At 45.5% G+C, this 13,354-nt stretch overlaps 1 protein-coding gene across 1 annotated transcript in view; it reads right to left on the bottom strand.

Moving 5' to 3' along the window:
• The window catches only part of WDR27 (WD repeat domain 27), a 74,346-nt gene that overhangs the window by 47,974 nt on the left and 13,018 nt on the right, over window positions 1-13,354 (bottom strand). The window contains exon 3 of the mRNA XM_068551127.1: window positions 9,309-9,504. Within this exon, the coding sequence (XP_068407228.1) occupies window positions 9,309-9,497 (189 nt within the window). The 5' untranslated portion in view covers window positions 9,498-9,504. The remainder of the gene's footprint in view (window positions 1-9,308; window positions 9,505-13,354) is intronic.

The following is a 13,354-nucleotide window of genomic DNA, read 5'->3' as shown; positions in this document are numbered from 1 at the left end:
CCGGCTGCAGCTCAGGAAGGATGTCTGTCCTGAAGGCGAGGATCTGGGGCTGCTGGCATGGCCCACGCGGCAGCAAGACCTGCCCGAGGAGAAGCCTGGGAGGGGAGTGGGGAGGGCCCGTGTCCGGAGCTGCAGGGACCAGAAGTGGGCACCAGAGAGGCCGGGAGAGATGGGAGACAGAGAGAGAGAGACAGAGAGACAGAGAGACGAGAGACTCGGGGGAGGGAGGGAGTGATCTGGCGCTTCACTCGTCTTTAACCAGATCGATGTGAGACTTAACAAGACTGATTACTGATGGCGACTTTGGTTTGGTTACTGAAGGGAATAAAAGAAAACATTGTCAATGATTCTTACAATGGAAGTTAAGTGGAATATAATGAAATCTACCATCTTAAAATAGAAGTTAACTGTAAAATTATTTCTCGCGTAAAAAGCAACATGTAGATTTGTTTGGATGCTGCTCAGAATGAAACAGTGAGAAAACATTTTCGAGACAGGAATAATTGAGCACGGCCTGGCTAATACAAGACGCCAGAGACTCCCTGTCGGTGTTGATATGCTGGCACCGTAGCTGAGTAAGGAAACATCAGTGTGCTTTACAAATGTACATGCAGGGACTTCCCCGGTGGCACAGTGCTTAAGAATCCGCCTGCCAATGCAGGGGACACGGGTTCGAGCCCTGGTCCGGGAAGATCCCATATGCCGCGAAGCAACTAAGCCCGTGCGCCACAACTACTGAGCCTGTGTTCTAGAGTCCGTGAGCCACAACTACTGAGCCCGCGTGCCGCAACTAATGAAGCCCATGCATCTAGAGCCCGTGCTCCACAACAAGAGAAGCCACCGCCATGAGGAGCCCGTGCACCGCAACAAAGAGTAGCCCCTGCTCGCCACAACCAGAGAAAGCCCCATGCGCAGCAACGAAGACCCAACACAGCCAAAAATAAATAAATAATTAAATAATTTTAAAAATTAAAAAAAAAAAAAAGAAATGCACACGCAGGATGCAGAAGTAAAGTAGCATCATGTCTGAGATTTGCTTTAAAATGTGAAACTCTTCAGCAAAGGGAAACAAGAACAAACTTTTCTCACGATAAGTCTACTCTGTGCCGGCCACCAAAGAACCACCACCAGTATTTTTCATGTTTTTGAATTCCTATGAATTATACCCAACTCAGGAGAAGAAATGTCGGCACATTCCCCCCCACAAACACCGTGTGAAAACACGCGAGAGGCACAGAAAGGAAGGAGTGAAGGAAGAAGAAAACACTGAATTTGCACTTCGATGAACATGAATTCACAAAACGGCAGAGTGAAGCTAAACAAAGGTAACTCAGACAAGGAACCCCTCGGCATTTTGTATTTCAGACTACATTATACTAACCAGATTGTTTCTGAGTAGCCGGCTTAGTACTTTTTTCCTTAACAAGTCAGAAATACAGCGGAGGAGTCGATAAGACACAGGAGCTAAATGGCTGATGGTGTCCCCTTAGGATTAGCAGCTGAAGAAATTAACAAAAAACAGAAAAAGCATAGATTATAGAAAGCATTTAAAAAATAGAAGAACATAATATAACCTCAATCCTAAGAAATTAAATGCATTGAGTTTTTCAAACATATTTATTTCATACATTCATTTCAACTTCATCTATTAAAATTGCTGTTCATGCACCGTTAAATTACTCTCTCATGTAAACCATTTCACTGTTATTCAGGATCACAAATGGCACACAAATGATTACATCCTCCCTCTGTTTCTTCTCTATTTATTAATTAAACAATGCATATTGCATCCCCACTCCATGCCAGAAGAGTAACAGCTAAATATTGAAGGATAAGGAAAATAACAAGGATTTGACAAGAGGAGGAGAGCATTTGGGTCGCTGGGGAAGCAAAGCATGTTCAAGAAACTGCTGGTCCGAGTAAACTAAGAAGACGAAGCGAGAGGAAGTTTGGGTCAGGGTGCAAATGCCCTGACAACTACATACGCAGCCTGGATGCAGCTCTGGGGAGTTAGAGGCCAGCAGTGTACAAGCAGAGGGATGCAATGACCAGATTTGTTTTTCAGGAACATAAATATCTGCAAGTATAGAAGAGAGACCAGAGTGCGGGATACAGTGGAAACCAAAATATTCCAAAGGAGACACAGCACAGGCTTGAGCTAAGGAGGCAGAGGTGGAAATGGGAGGGGATGACCGATGGACCAAAGGGATGGAAGAAAGGACAAAAGCCAAGACAGTCAGCTTCACAGGCTGAAATCTGGGGTGAATAATGGCGTAAGAAAGAGAGGAAACACAAGGGAGGCTGGGGTGGAATCTGCATGGACGTGGGGCGCTTGGCCCAAGGCAAGCTGAGGTGCTCTCAAGCCAACCTCAGTGGACAGCAGGCAGTCTGCTGCGAAGGCTCTGCTCCAAACGCGAGGCCTGGGAGAGCCCCACCTCCGGCCACAGCCGGCTCATCTGCGCCACCCTCCCGACGAGAAGGACAGGAAAGACCAGGCAAATTTTGCAAAAAAAATATTTTTAAGATATCAGAGAGTAACGAAGGCAATGCAGAATTAAGATCAGAGAAGAAGAAAAGCGAGGGGAAGGATGCGAGCTACAAAAGGCAGCTCCTGACAATTCCAGTGGAGCACGTGAGAAGTGAGATATTTACTGGGCTGGAGGCACAAAACGGTGTAAATAGATGCATCGTTTCAGGGCATAAACCGAAGGATCTTACTGGGAGAAGAGCAAAGAATTCCGTCCCGTTACTAAGTACTTCTGAGAACAGACTCAATAGCCTTAAGGTGGAGACTCTATATACTGTTTTCTTTAAAACACTACAGGTGGGGACTTCCCTGGCGGTTCCGTGGTTAAGACTTCGCCTTCCAGTGAGGGGGCATGGGGTCGATCCCCGGTCACGGAGCTAAGATCCCACAGGCCTCATGGCCAAAAACCCAAAACATAAAACAACAGAAGCAATACTGTAACAAATTCGATAAGGACTTTAAAAAAAAAATACAGGATACTCAGTTAAAACTGAATTTCAGATAAACAACAAATAATTTTAAAAAACAAAACAAAACACTACGAGTGGATTTTAATAAATTTCTGCTTTAAAAAAAGAATACAGCCTACTCAGGTGGGAGGCAGGGGTATGTTGCCAAACTTTCTAGGCTTAGAGCAGGAACCCAAAGGACCAGACCAAGGAGGGAAGATGAACTGGAAACACAAGAGCCCTCACAGGCACTGGGCCCACCTTTTTTTTTTTAAAGTTGAACATAATTTCTTTTTTTTTTTTTTAATTAATTTATTTATTTATTTATTTTTGGCTGTGTTGGGTCTTCGTTGCTGTGCGCGGGCTTTCTCTAGTTGCGGTGAGCGGGGGCTACTCTTTATTGCAGTGCGCGGGTTTCTCACCGCGGTGGCTTCTCTTGTTGCGGAGCACGGGCTCTAGGCACGCAGGCTTCAGTAGTTGTGGCACGTGGGCTCAGTAGTTGTGGCTTGCGGGCTCTAGAGCTCAGGCTCAGTAGTTGTGGTGCACGGGCTTAGTTGCTCCGTGGCATGTGGGATCTTCCCGGGCCAGGGCTCAAACCCGTGTCCCTTGTATTGGCAGGCAGATTCTTAACCATTGCGCCACCAGGGAAGCCCTGGACCCACCTCAGAGTCCCCTCAATCCCTGACTGGATCAGGGTATCTGGGGTTGCTAGTGCCCACGGCTGGCCAACTACCAGAAGCAAACATAAATTCTTTCTGCAAGAAGCTAAGATACAGAGCCTCAAACTAGCTGTATTTTTTTTCATATATTATGTCCAGCAATCAATCAAAAACAATCAGGTACTCAAGGAGACAAGACCATTCGGTCAAAAAACAAGAGAAATAAGAAATGATGGAAAACACCCACAAGTCATTTAGACCTTGAAACCAAACCGGAACTGATCCAGGTGTCAAAACTACTAGATAAGGACATTTAAACAGTCACTATAAGTTCATTTCATATGTTCAAAAGGTTAAACAGAGGCTTAGAATATATTTTAAAAAGACCCAATTCTAACTTCAAGAGATGAAAACTAGGGCTTCCCTGGTGGCGCAGTGGTTGAGAATCTGCCTGCCAATGCAGGGGACACGGGTTCGAGCCCTGGTCTGGGAGGATCCCACATGCCGCGGAGCGACTGGGCCCGTGAGCCACAGTTGCTGAGCCTGCGCGTCTGGAGCCTGTGCTCCGCAACGGGAGAGGCCGCGATGGTGAGGGGCCCGCACACCGCGATGAAGAGTGGCCCCCGCTTGCCGCAGCTGGAGAAAGCCCTCGCACAGAAACGAAGACCCAACACAGCCATAAATTTAAAAAAAAAAAAAAAAAAAGAGATGAAAACTAAAATGAATGATGAAAAACACACTGAGTGGTATTAAAAGCAGGAAGAGAAGCAGGTGATCTAAATGGGCCCTATACCTGTTAAAGAAAATGAAGCAATAACTGATAACCTTCCAAAACAGAAAGCACCAGGCCAAGATGGGCTCACTGGTAAATTCTACTAAACATTTAAGAAAGAAATCAGACCAATTCTCCAAAACGTCTTTCAGAAAATAGAAGAAAAATAAGAGGAAACACTTCGGAAGAAACAGAGGGAATACCTCCTTACTCATTCTATGAAGCCAGTATTACCTGAATACCAAAACCGGACAAAGACATGACAAGAAAAGAAAATTACAGACCAGTATCTCTCATGAACAGAGATGCAAAAATCCTCAACAAAATATTTAAAATATTAGCAAATCAAACTAAACAATGTACAAAATGAATTATAAACCATGACCAAATGGGATTTATTCCATGTATGCAAGGCTGGTTCAACATTCAAAAAGCAACTAATCCACCATACCAACAGGCTAAAGAAGAAAAATCACACAAAAACATCAATAAAGGTAGAAAAAGCATTTTAAAAATCCAACAACAATTCATGATTAAAAAAAAAAAAACTCTCAGTATACTAGTATCTCAGCATAATAAAGAATAGCTACAAAATATCAAAAGTTATCATATTTAAAGGTGAGAAACGTGAAGTTTTCCCACTAAGATCAGAAACAAGGCAAGGATGTCCCGCTCACCACTCCTTTCACCATCACACTGGAAGTCTTAGCTGATGCACTAATACAAGAAAAGAAAAGGGATAGCATCTGAGAAGGAAGAAGTAAAACTGTCTTTGTTCACAGATGTTTCCATGATTGTCTATGTAGAAAATCCAAAAGAATGAACAAAAGACTCCTGAAACTAAGCAATTTATAGCAAGTTTGCAGGACACAAAGTTAATATATATACAATTCTGTTGCTCTCCTATATACTAGCATTAAACAAGAGGACTTTGAAATTAAAAATACAATAACATTTACATTAGCAAAAATGTAATGTAATATGAAATAGGTACAAATCTAACAAAATATGCATAAGATCACCATGAGGAAAATTATAAAGCTCTGTTGAAAGAAATCAAAGAAGAACTAAATGAATGGAGAGATACTCCATGTTTGTGGATATGAAGACTCAACACTGTCAACATGTCAGTTCTTCCCAACTTAATCTATAGATTCAATACAATCCGAATGAAATCAACAAACTTACTCTGAAGTTTACATGGAGAGGCAAAAGACTGAGAACAGCCACATAATACTGTAAAATAACACAGTTGGAGGACTGACCTTCCTGAGCTCAAAGCTACTCCAAAGCTCCGCCAATCGAGACCGAGTGATGTTGGCAAAAGAAAAGACAAACAGCTCACTGGGAGAGAGCAGAGAGCCAGAAAGAGTCAACCGACCTTTAACAAAGGAACAAAGGCAATACAGTGGAGAACACTATAGACTTCTAGAAGGTAACATAGGAGAAAATCTAGACAACTTGCGTTTGGCAATGACTTTTTAGATAAGACACCAAAGCCATGAGTCATGAAAGTAAGAATTAATAAGCTGGACTTCGTTAGCATTAAACATTTCTGCTCTGTGAAAGACACTATCAAGAGAATAAAACGACAAAGCACAGAGTGGGAGAAAATATTTGCAAAAGACATAAATAATAAAGGACTGTTATGCAAAATATACAAAGACCTCTTAAGACACAACAAGAACATAAACAACCCAATTTAAAAATGGGCCAAAGACCTTAACAGACACCCCACTAAAGAAGATATACAGATAGCAAGTAAACATATGAAAAGCGTATGTCGTCAGGGAAAGCCAAATTAAAACAGCAGTAAGATACTACTATACACTTGTTAGAATGGCTAAAATCCAGAACACTGACAACACCAAATGCTGGCGAGGATGCGGAGCAACAGGAGCTCTCATCCTTTGCTGGAGGGAATGCAGAGTGGTGTGGCCACCTTATTAGAGTTTCTTACAAAATGAAGCATACTCTCATCATACAACTCAGCAATCCTGCTCCTTGGTATTTACACCAAAGGAGTTGAAAAATTATGTCCATACAAAAATTTGCACAAAATTTTATGTTTATAGCAGCTTTATTCATAATTGCCAAAACTTGAAAGCAACTAAGATGTCCTTCAGTAGGTGAATGAATAAATAAACTCTGCTCCACCCAGACAATAGAATATGATTCAGCGCTGAAGAGAAAGAGCTATCAGGTCATGGAAAGACATGGAGCAACCTTAAATACATATTACTAGAGAAAGAAGCCAATCTGTATGATTCCAACATACAGCATTCTGGAACTCTGGAGACAGTAAAAGATCAGTGGTTGCCAGGAGATAGGGGGTAGGGAGGTATGAAGAAGCAGAGCACAGAGGAATTTCAGGCAGAGAAAACACTCTGTATGGTACTAGAGTGGTGGGTACATATCATTATACACTTGTCCAAACCCACACGATGTACAACACAGAGGGTGAACGCTAAGGCAAACTATGGACTTTGGGTGAAGGCAATGTCAGTGTAGGTTCACCGACTGTAACAGATGTACCGTCTGGAGGATGCCGGGCACGGGGGAAACTACGCGTGTGTGGGTGCATATCACAGGTATACGGGGGCTCTCTGTACTCTCCCCTCAATTTTGCTGTAAACCTAAAACTGCTCTTAAAGAATAATGGCCTCGGGCTTCCCTGGTGGCGCAGTGGTTGAGAATCCGCCTGCCAGTGCAGGGGACACGGGTTCGAGCCCCGGTCTGGGAAGATCCCACGTGCCGCGGAGCAGCTGGGCCCGTGAGCCACAGCTACTGAGCCTGCGCGTCTGGAGCCCGTGCTCCGCAACGGGAGAGGCCGCGACGGTGAGGGGCCCGCGCACCGCGATGAAGGGTGGCCCCCGCTCGCCACAAATGGAGAAAGCCCTCGTACAGAAACGAAGACCCAACACAGCCATAAATAAATAAAAAAAAAATAAAAACAAAGAAAAAAAAAGAATAATGGCCTCGAAGTACACAAAGCAAGTAAAAAGTAGAATCCAAACAGAAATGTGTGGCCAAACTTCCAGGGTAAGAAATATTACCAGGGACAAAGCATGTCACGTCATAATGTTAATGGAGTCACTTCACCAAGAAGACATAAAGATACTGAACATTTACATGCTTAATAACAGAGCTTCCGAATACATGGAGCAAAACTGATAGAAGGGAAATAGACAACTTCACATTTAGAGTCACAGATTTCAATATGCCCCTCTCAATAACTGATAGAGCAGGTGGTCACAAATAGAAGACATGAAGAGCGCTATCAACCAACTCGACCTAACTGACATGACTGAAACAAAAGACACACAAACATTCATAGCAACTTTCTTTATAACAGTTAACAGTGAAAATACCTTAAACGCCCACCAGCAGGAGAATGGATAAACAAATTACCGTATAGCCATGCGATGGAATACTACTCAATAATAAAACAAAGAACAAACTGTTGATACATGCGACAATGTAGATAAATCTCAACATAATTATTCTAAGTGAAAGAAGCCAGACAAAACGAGTAAACGCTGCGTGACTCCACTTACATAAAACTCTAGAAAATGCACACTAATACAAAGTTCATATTTAGAATGCATAAAGAACCCCTTCAAATCAATAGGAAAAAGACAGATAATTCAGTAGAAAAATGGCAAGAGACTGAACACATGTATCACAAAAGAGAATGTCCAAATGGCCAATAAACGTGCACAAAGGAGTTAAACCTCATTAATCATCAGGGAATTGCAAATCGTAATTAAGTACCACCACACCCACCAGAAGGGACAACATTAAAAGGACCAAGTGCAGGTGAGGATGTGGACCGGCTGGAAGTCTTGCCCACCACGTGAAGGAGAACAGGTTGGCACAACCACTTTGGAAATCTGAGCTTTAACTTTTACACTAAATATATGCATTCCTTAAGACGCAGCAATTGTATATACATGTGCGGCAAAAGACATATGAAAGAATGTAGCAATCAAAACATGGAAACCAACCAAATCTCCAATAATAGTAGAATGGATAAAGTGTGGTCTAGCCATACAATGCAGTACTGCACAGCAATGAAAACAAGCAATGTGGATAAATCTCATAAGCATAATGGCAAACCAAAGAGACCAGCAAAAAAGATTGTGTGATGTGTGACACCATTTATACAAAGTTCAAACACGAGCAAAGGTATGTGCTAGAAGTGGGGCCAGAGCCACCTTTGGGGAGGAGAGAAGGGAGCACCAGCTGAGGCAGAACCTGGGCGGTGGCCACCCGGCTGAGTCCACTTTGTCATTATCACTACAATGTGCACTTAACACCTGGGACACATTTTTCTAAGTATTTTATGCTCGATAAAAAAACAAGAGAGATCAAGCCGGAGATCAGAATGTAGGGTCAACTCATCAATGCAAGTTGTGTTGAAGAAACACATAAAAACCTCTCTTGGGCTTCCTTGGTGGCGCAGTGGTTGGGAGTCTGCCTGCCAATGCAGGGGACACGGGTTCGAGCCCTGGTCTGGGAGGATCCCACATGCCGCGGAGCGACTAGGCCCGTGAGCCACAACTACTGAGCCTGCGCGTCTGGAGCCTGTGCTCCGCAACAAGAGAGGCCGCGATAGTGAGAGGCCCGTGCACCGTGACAAAGAGTGGCCCCCGCTTGCCGCAACTGGAGAAAGCCCTCACACAGAAACGAAGACCCAACACAGCCATAAATAAATAAATAAATAAATAAAAATTTAAAAAAAAAACAAAATTTAATATGCTTTGTTTTGTTAGCATTTTTCTCCCATAGCTGGTAACTGAATCCACAAAGGGCAAAATCACCCAAACAGCATCAGAGAAACAGAGCTTGACGGCAAGTCTCTGTGACTTAACAAAAAACACGTTTAACTTTTTAAATACCTGGTGAGGAGGTTGCTTGGTGTCCCGTACACAAAGCTCGTTTCCATCTAAGGGGAAAGCACAGGACTGCCCACTGCAGGCGAGCGGAACGTGGGATGCGGACTTCTTGGAATCCACCAGGTATTTTTCCACAACTCTATCACCTGCGTGGCCATCATTCATGGAGAAAATCTCTTGTGGTTCTTCCATCTTCAACCTGAAACACAAAGTACAGGTAAGAGGACTATGGGTATGGTATTTCATGCAGAGGACAGTCTGTTGTTTACTCATAATCACCAGTATGATCACACACACATGTCACACCTGGTGACTCGTCTTCCCTCCCCACCCCCAAGAAAAAGAAAATCACTGACACCCCGGAGGTTCCCTGTCATGCCTGCTCACTGCTCCCACGGGCTTTCAAGTTAAGCAGACCTCGGTTCCAGCGCCACGGCTCCCACTGAGCAGACCCTGCTTCGACGCGGAGTGCCTGCTCGCCCACTGGGAGCGGAGGGAACGCCACCCTCGCAGAGGCCTCGCGAGGACCAAACGGCACTCCAGCACCGGCACCGAGAAGTGCTTTCGGCGAGCCACGACCAAAATCGAAGGCTGTTACCAACGATTAAGATGCAAAGTTATGTTCTACACTGATGAACAAAGTCCGTGGTCAACTACAAAACAAATCCATACCCGTTGCGCATCTGGGACTCGTTCAACTAGTTCACAACATTCTAGGTCGTTAAAGTTGGTTATCTCGGCGTATACAACCACTGGTTCACTGGCTGTGTCTCATAAAGCATCAATCAGTGACACACGGACAGACATGGAAAGTCTCGGACCTGCCCCACTTCACAGTCAGTAACTTCGTAATGGCGAGCAGGTTATACACACGCGGCAGTAGCCCTGGGTCACCCCTGATTCCGCGCCGCCTCACGGGCCCCAGACACACCTGAGGCCTCAGCTACAAAGGCGTGAGCGAAGCGCCTAGCCATCCGGTCACCAAGCTGGCTGTTCAGATTCAAAGAACCCAGCCGTGTGGTCGCCACGCTGGCTGTGTGGGCTCGGCCTGGGCAGGCCTCACGGGCAAGTGGTAGTTAGGACAGGAGACGACTCTGGACAGCGGCCCGCGGAGATGGGGCGGGGCTCAGAAGCGGGGGGAGCTGATGCTCCCAGGGGAGAGCCTGGGATGCTCGCCGCCCGACAGACCGCAGAGCTGGGCTCATCCTTATGCTCAGGTGACCCTGGGGAGCTACTGACGGCTGCTGAACAAAGAACTGAGACAATCGGGGCTGCCCGTCCGGAAACGCACACGTCCATCTGGCCGCAGCGCCGGGGGTCAGAGTCGAGAGGGGCTGGGTGGGGAGGACGAGGGAAAGCCAAGCCCAGGCCGGGGGTCTGGCCCAGAGAGCCTGCTCAGTGGCTCTGCAGGACAACGGAAGGCCAGCCAGCACCTCAGTTCCCACCCTCTCCTTCCCTTGCAGACCCTTCCTGTTCCCACATTTCTCTTAACTGCACAACCGTTTTCCTAGTTTCCAAGTTTCCAGGCACAAAGCTTGAGTGAATATTAATTCCTTCCTCTTTCTGCCCTCCTATCCAATCCATGCCCAGCCCTTTCTTTCTTCGTGGGGAATTTCAGATTTGTCCCTCCAAACACCCAGCGAGTGAAGGGTCATGCCGATCCTAAAAGTATAATCTGCTGTGGACACCTGGTGGATTACCTGCCAAAATTGCAGTGATTCTCTGTCTCGGGGGCCAGAATCCCATTAGCACAGAGGCCAAGAGCGCGGAAGCGGAGGGCAGGCGGGAGGCTGCCGTGGGCTGTGGAGCAGAGGACGCGCTGTGTAGAGAAGAGCAGGACTGGGGCTGGGCCGCCGGGTCCCAGCATTTGGTTCTACTCCTTCTGTCTTGGATTTGGTGGGGTTTCCCTTCGTCTAGGCTATTCTGTTATTTCCAACCAGAGAGCCCTAAATAATGGACTATCTGATTTCATTCCAACTATGAAAAGAAACAGCACACAATCTGAGACAGCAGGAGCGCAGGACCTCAGCGGTGGGAAGTTCACCATCAGAGGGGACCGGCCGAGGGGCCTCAGGCTGGGGCTCCCAGGCAGCACCCAACCGCACGACGAGGCCACTTCATGGAGGGTGACCCCCCAGCATACACCTCCTGGGTCGATGGGTGGGGCTGTAATCACCTCCCAGCCTGCGGGTGCAGGGGTCGCGATTTAACAAGACAAAGCAGACAAACAAAAACATGCTACCTAAGAAACTCTGTTGCAAATAACCCCAGAGAAGGCAGGAAGCACTTCCAATAGGAGGTGGATAGAAGGCCTTATTTTAGCACCTGTAAGGCCAGACACCAGACCCAGTCAGGCCTTGTGTGCGCCCCGATCTCCCCAGGACACACATTCTCTGCAGTAATAAATCAGAGACTTTGAAAGACTTGAGAAGCCTGCGATGTTTGGAGAAAAACAAAAATAAAATGTGTTGAATATTTTAAAGCACATTCTTCTCTAATTTACAAATTGGTTTTACTTACTTATTTTACATTTTCCAAGATACAGTAATGAGCTTCATATAAAAAATAGCTAAATGTTTCGAAGTTACCATGATTTGCTTTGCAAGTTTTATAATTTTAAAGTACCCAGTGCCTAGCACTGCTGGCACATGGAAATGATGGGTGTACGTGTCCCCAGTGGGTGAAAGGAAGTTACTGTGCCTCCTTCCACTGTGTTTTGAAAGCATAAACATTTCAAGAAACAGATGAAATAATATATCAAAAGTCACAATTGTTTCAAAATTTTTAAGAATCCACCCATCAAACTGTGATAAACTGTATGGTATTTGTCTTATTTCAACTGTCTTAATCTCTTCTGTAATTCCTATAGAATTTAGCACCATGATTTGCAAATAGTACTTTCATAGATATTAACATGTAGATTTGTGTTTATCAATAATACATTATACCATTTAATTCTTACAATAACCCTTTAAAATGGTTATATTTTTTCCCATTTTCCAGAGAACAAAATCAGAAAGATTAGAAAGTGATAAGACTCGTCAGTGGAATCGCCACACCTACACTTTGTGACTCGTGGTGGGTGGCACCTCCACCAGGTGCTTTTATGTAACCTCACAGCCCATCTGGTCCCAGAAAGCGTTGCCTCAGCAGAGAAGGAAACACACTGAGGGGAGGAGCGTGGGTCTGTGGTCTGCCACTCAGGGCCACCTCAGTGGCTTGGCATCTATGCCCACAGCGGCAGGTGACCATGCTCGGAGTTGCCACCTCCAAACCTACTCACCCTATTTATTCTGACTTGAGCCCCAAGAGGATTTGCCAACCCTCGGGACCAAATGCACGGTTTGGGCTGCTCTCTCCCAGGACATAGATGTGGTTTTCCTTTGCACTGAGTTGCAGCCCATCACAACTAATTCTAACCAACAGGCTGAGCAGAGCCCAGGACAGAACTCTGGACAGACAGCTGAGCTGGCATACAGTACGAAGGAATATCACCCTGAGTGTAAGAAACAGACCATTTTAATTTTCAGGGACTAGACAAACACTTGGAAAATAATAGCAAAAACCAATGAATTTCAGATGGATTGCAGGTTACCAAACACCATTAAAAAATAAAAAACAACGAAGGGTTCAAGATGGCGGGGTAGAAGGACGTGCGCTCACTCCCTCTTGCGAGAGCACCGGAATCACAACCAACTGCTGAACAACCATCGACAGGAAGACACTGCAACTCACTAAAAAAGACACCCCACATCCAAAGACAAAGGAGAAGCCACAATGAGACGGTAGGAGGGGCACAACCACAGTGAAATCAAACCCCATAACTGCTGGGTGGGTGACTCACAAACTGGAGAACACTTACACCACAGAAGTCCACCCACTGGAGTGAAGGTTCTGAGCCCCACGTCAGGCTTCCCAACCTGGGGGTCTGGCAACGGGAGGAGGAATTCCTAGAGAATCAGACTTTGAAAGCTAGCGGGATTTGATTGCAGGACTTCGACAGGACTGGGGGAAACAGAGACTACACTCTTGGAGGGCACACACAAAGT

Source organism: Eschrichtius robustus, chromosome 9 (genome assembly GCF_028021215.1).
Source record: "Eschrichtius robustus isolate mEscRob2 chromosome 9, mEscRob2.pri, whole genome shotgun sequence".
NCBI classification, from domain to species: domain Eukaryota; kingdom Metazoa; phylum Chordata; class Mammalia; order Artiodactyla; family Eschrichtiidae; genus Eschrichtius; species Eschrichtius robustus.
The sequence above is the reverse complement of the archived record's forward strand: the minus strand, read 5'-3'. Positions and strand labels throughout refer to the sequence as shown.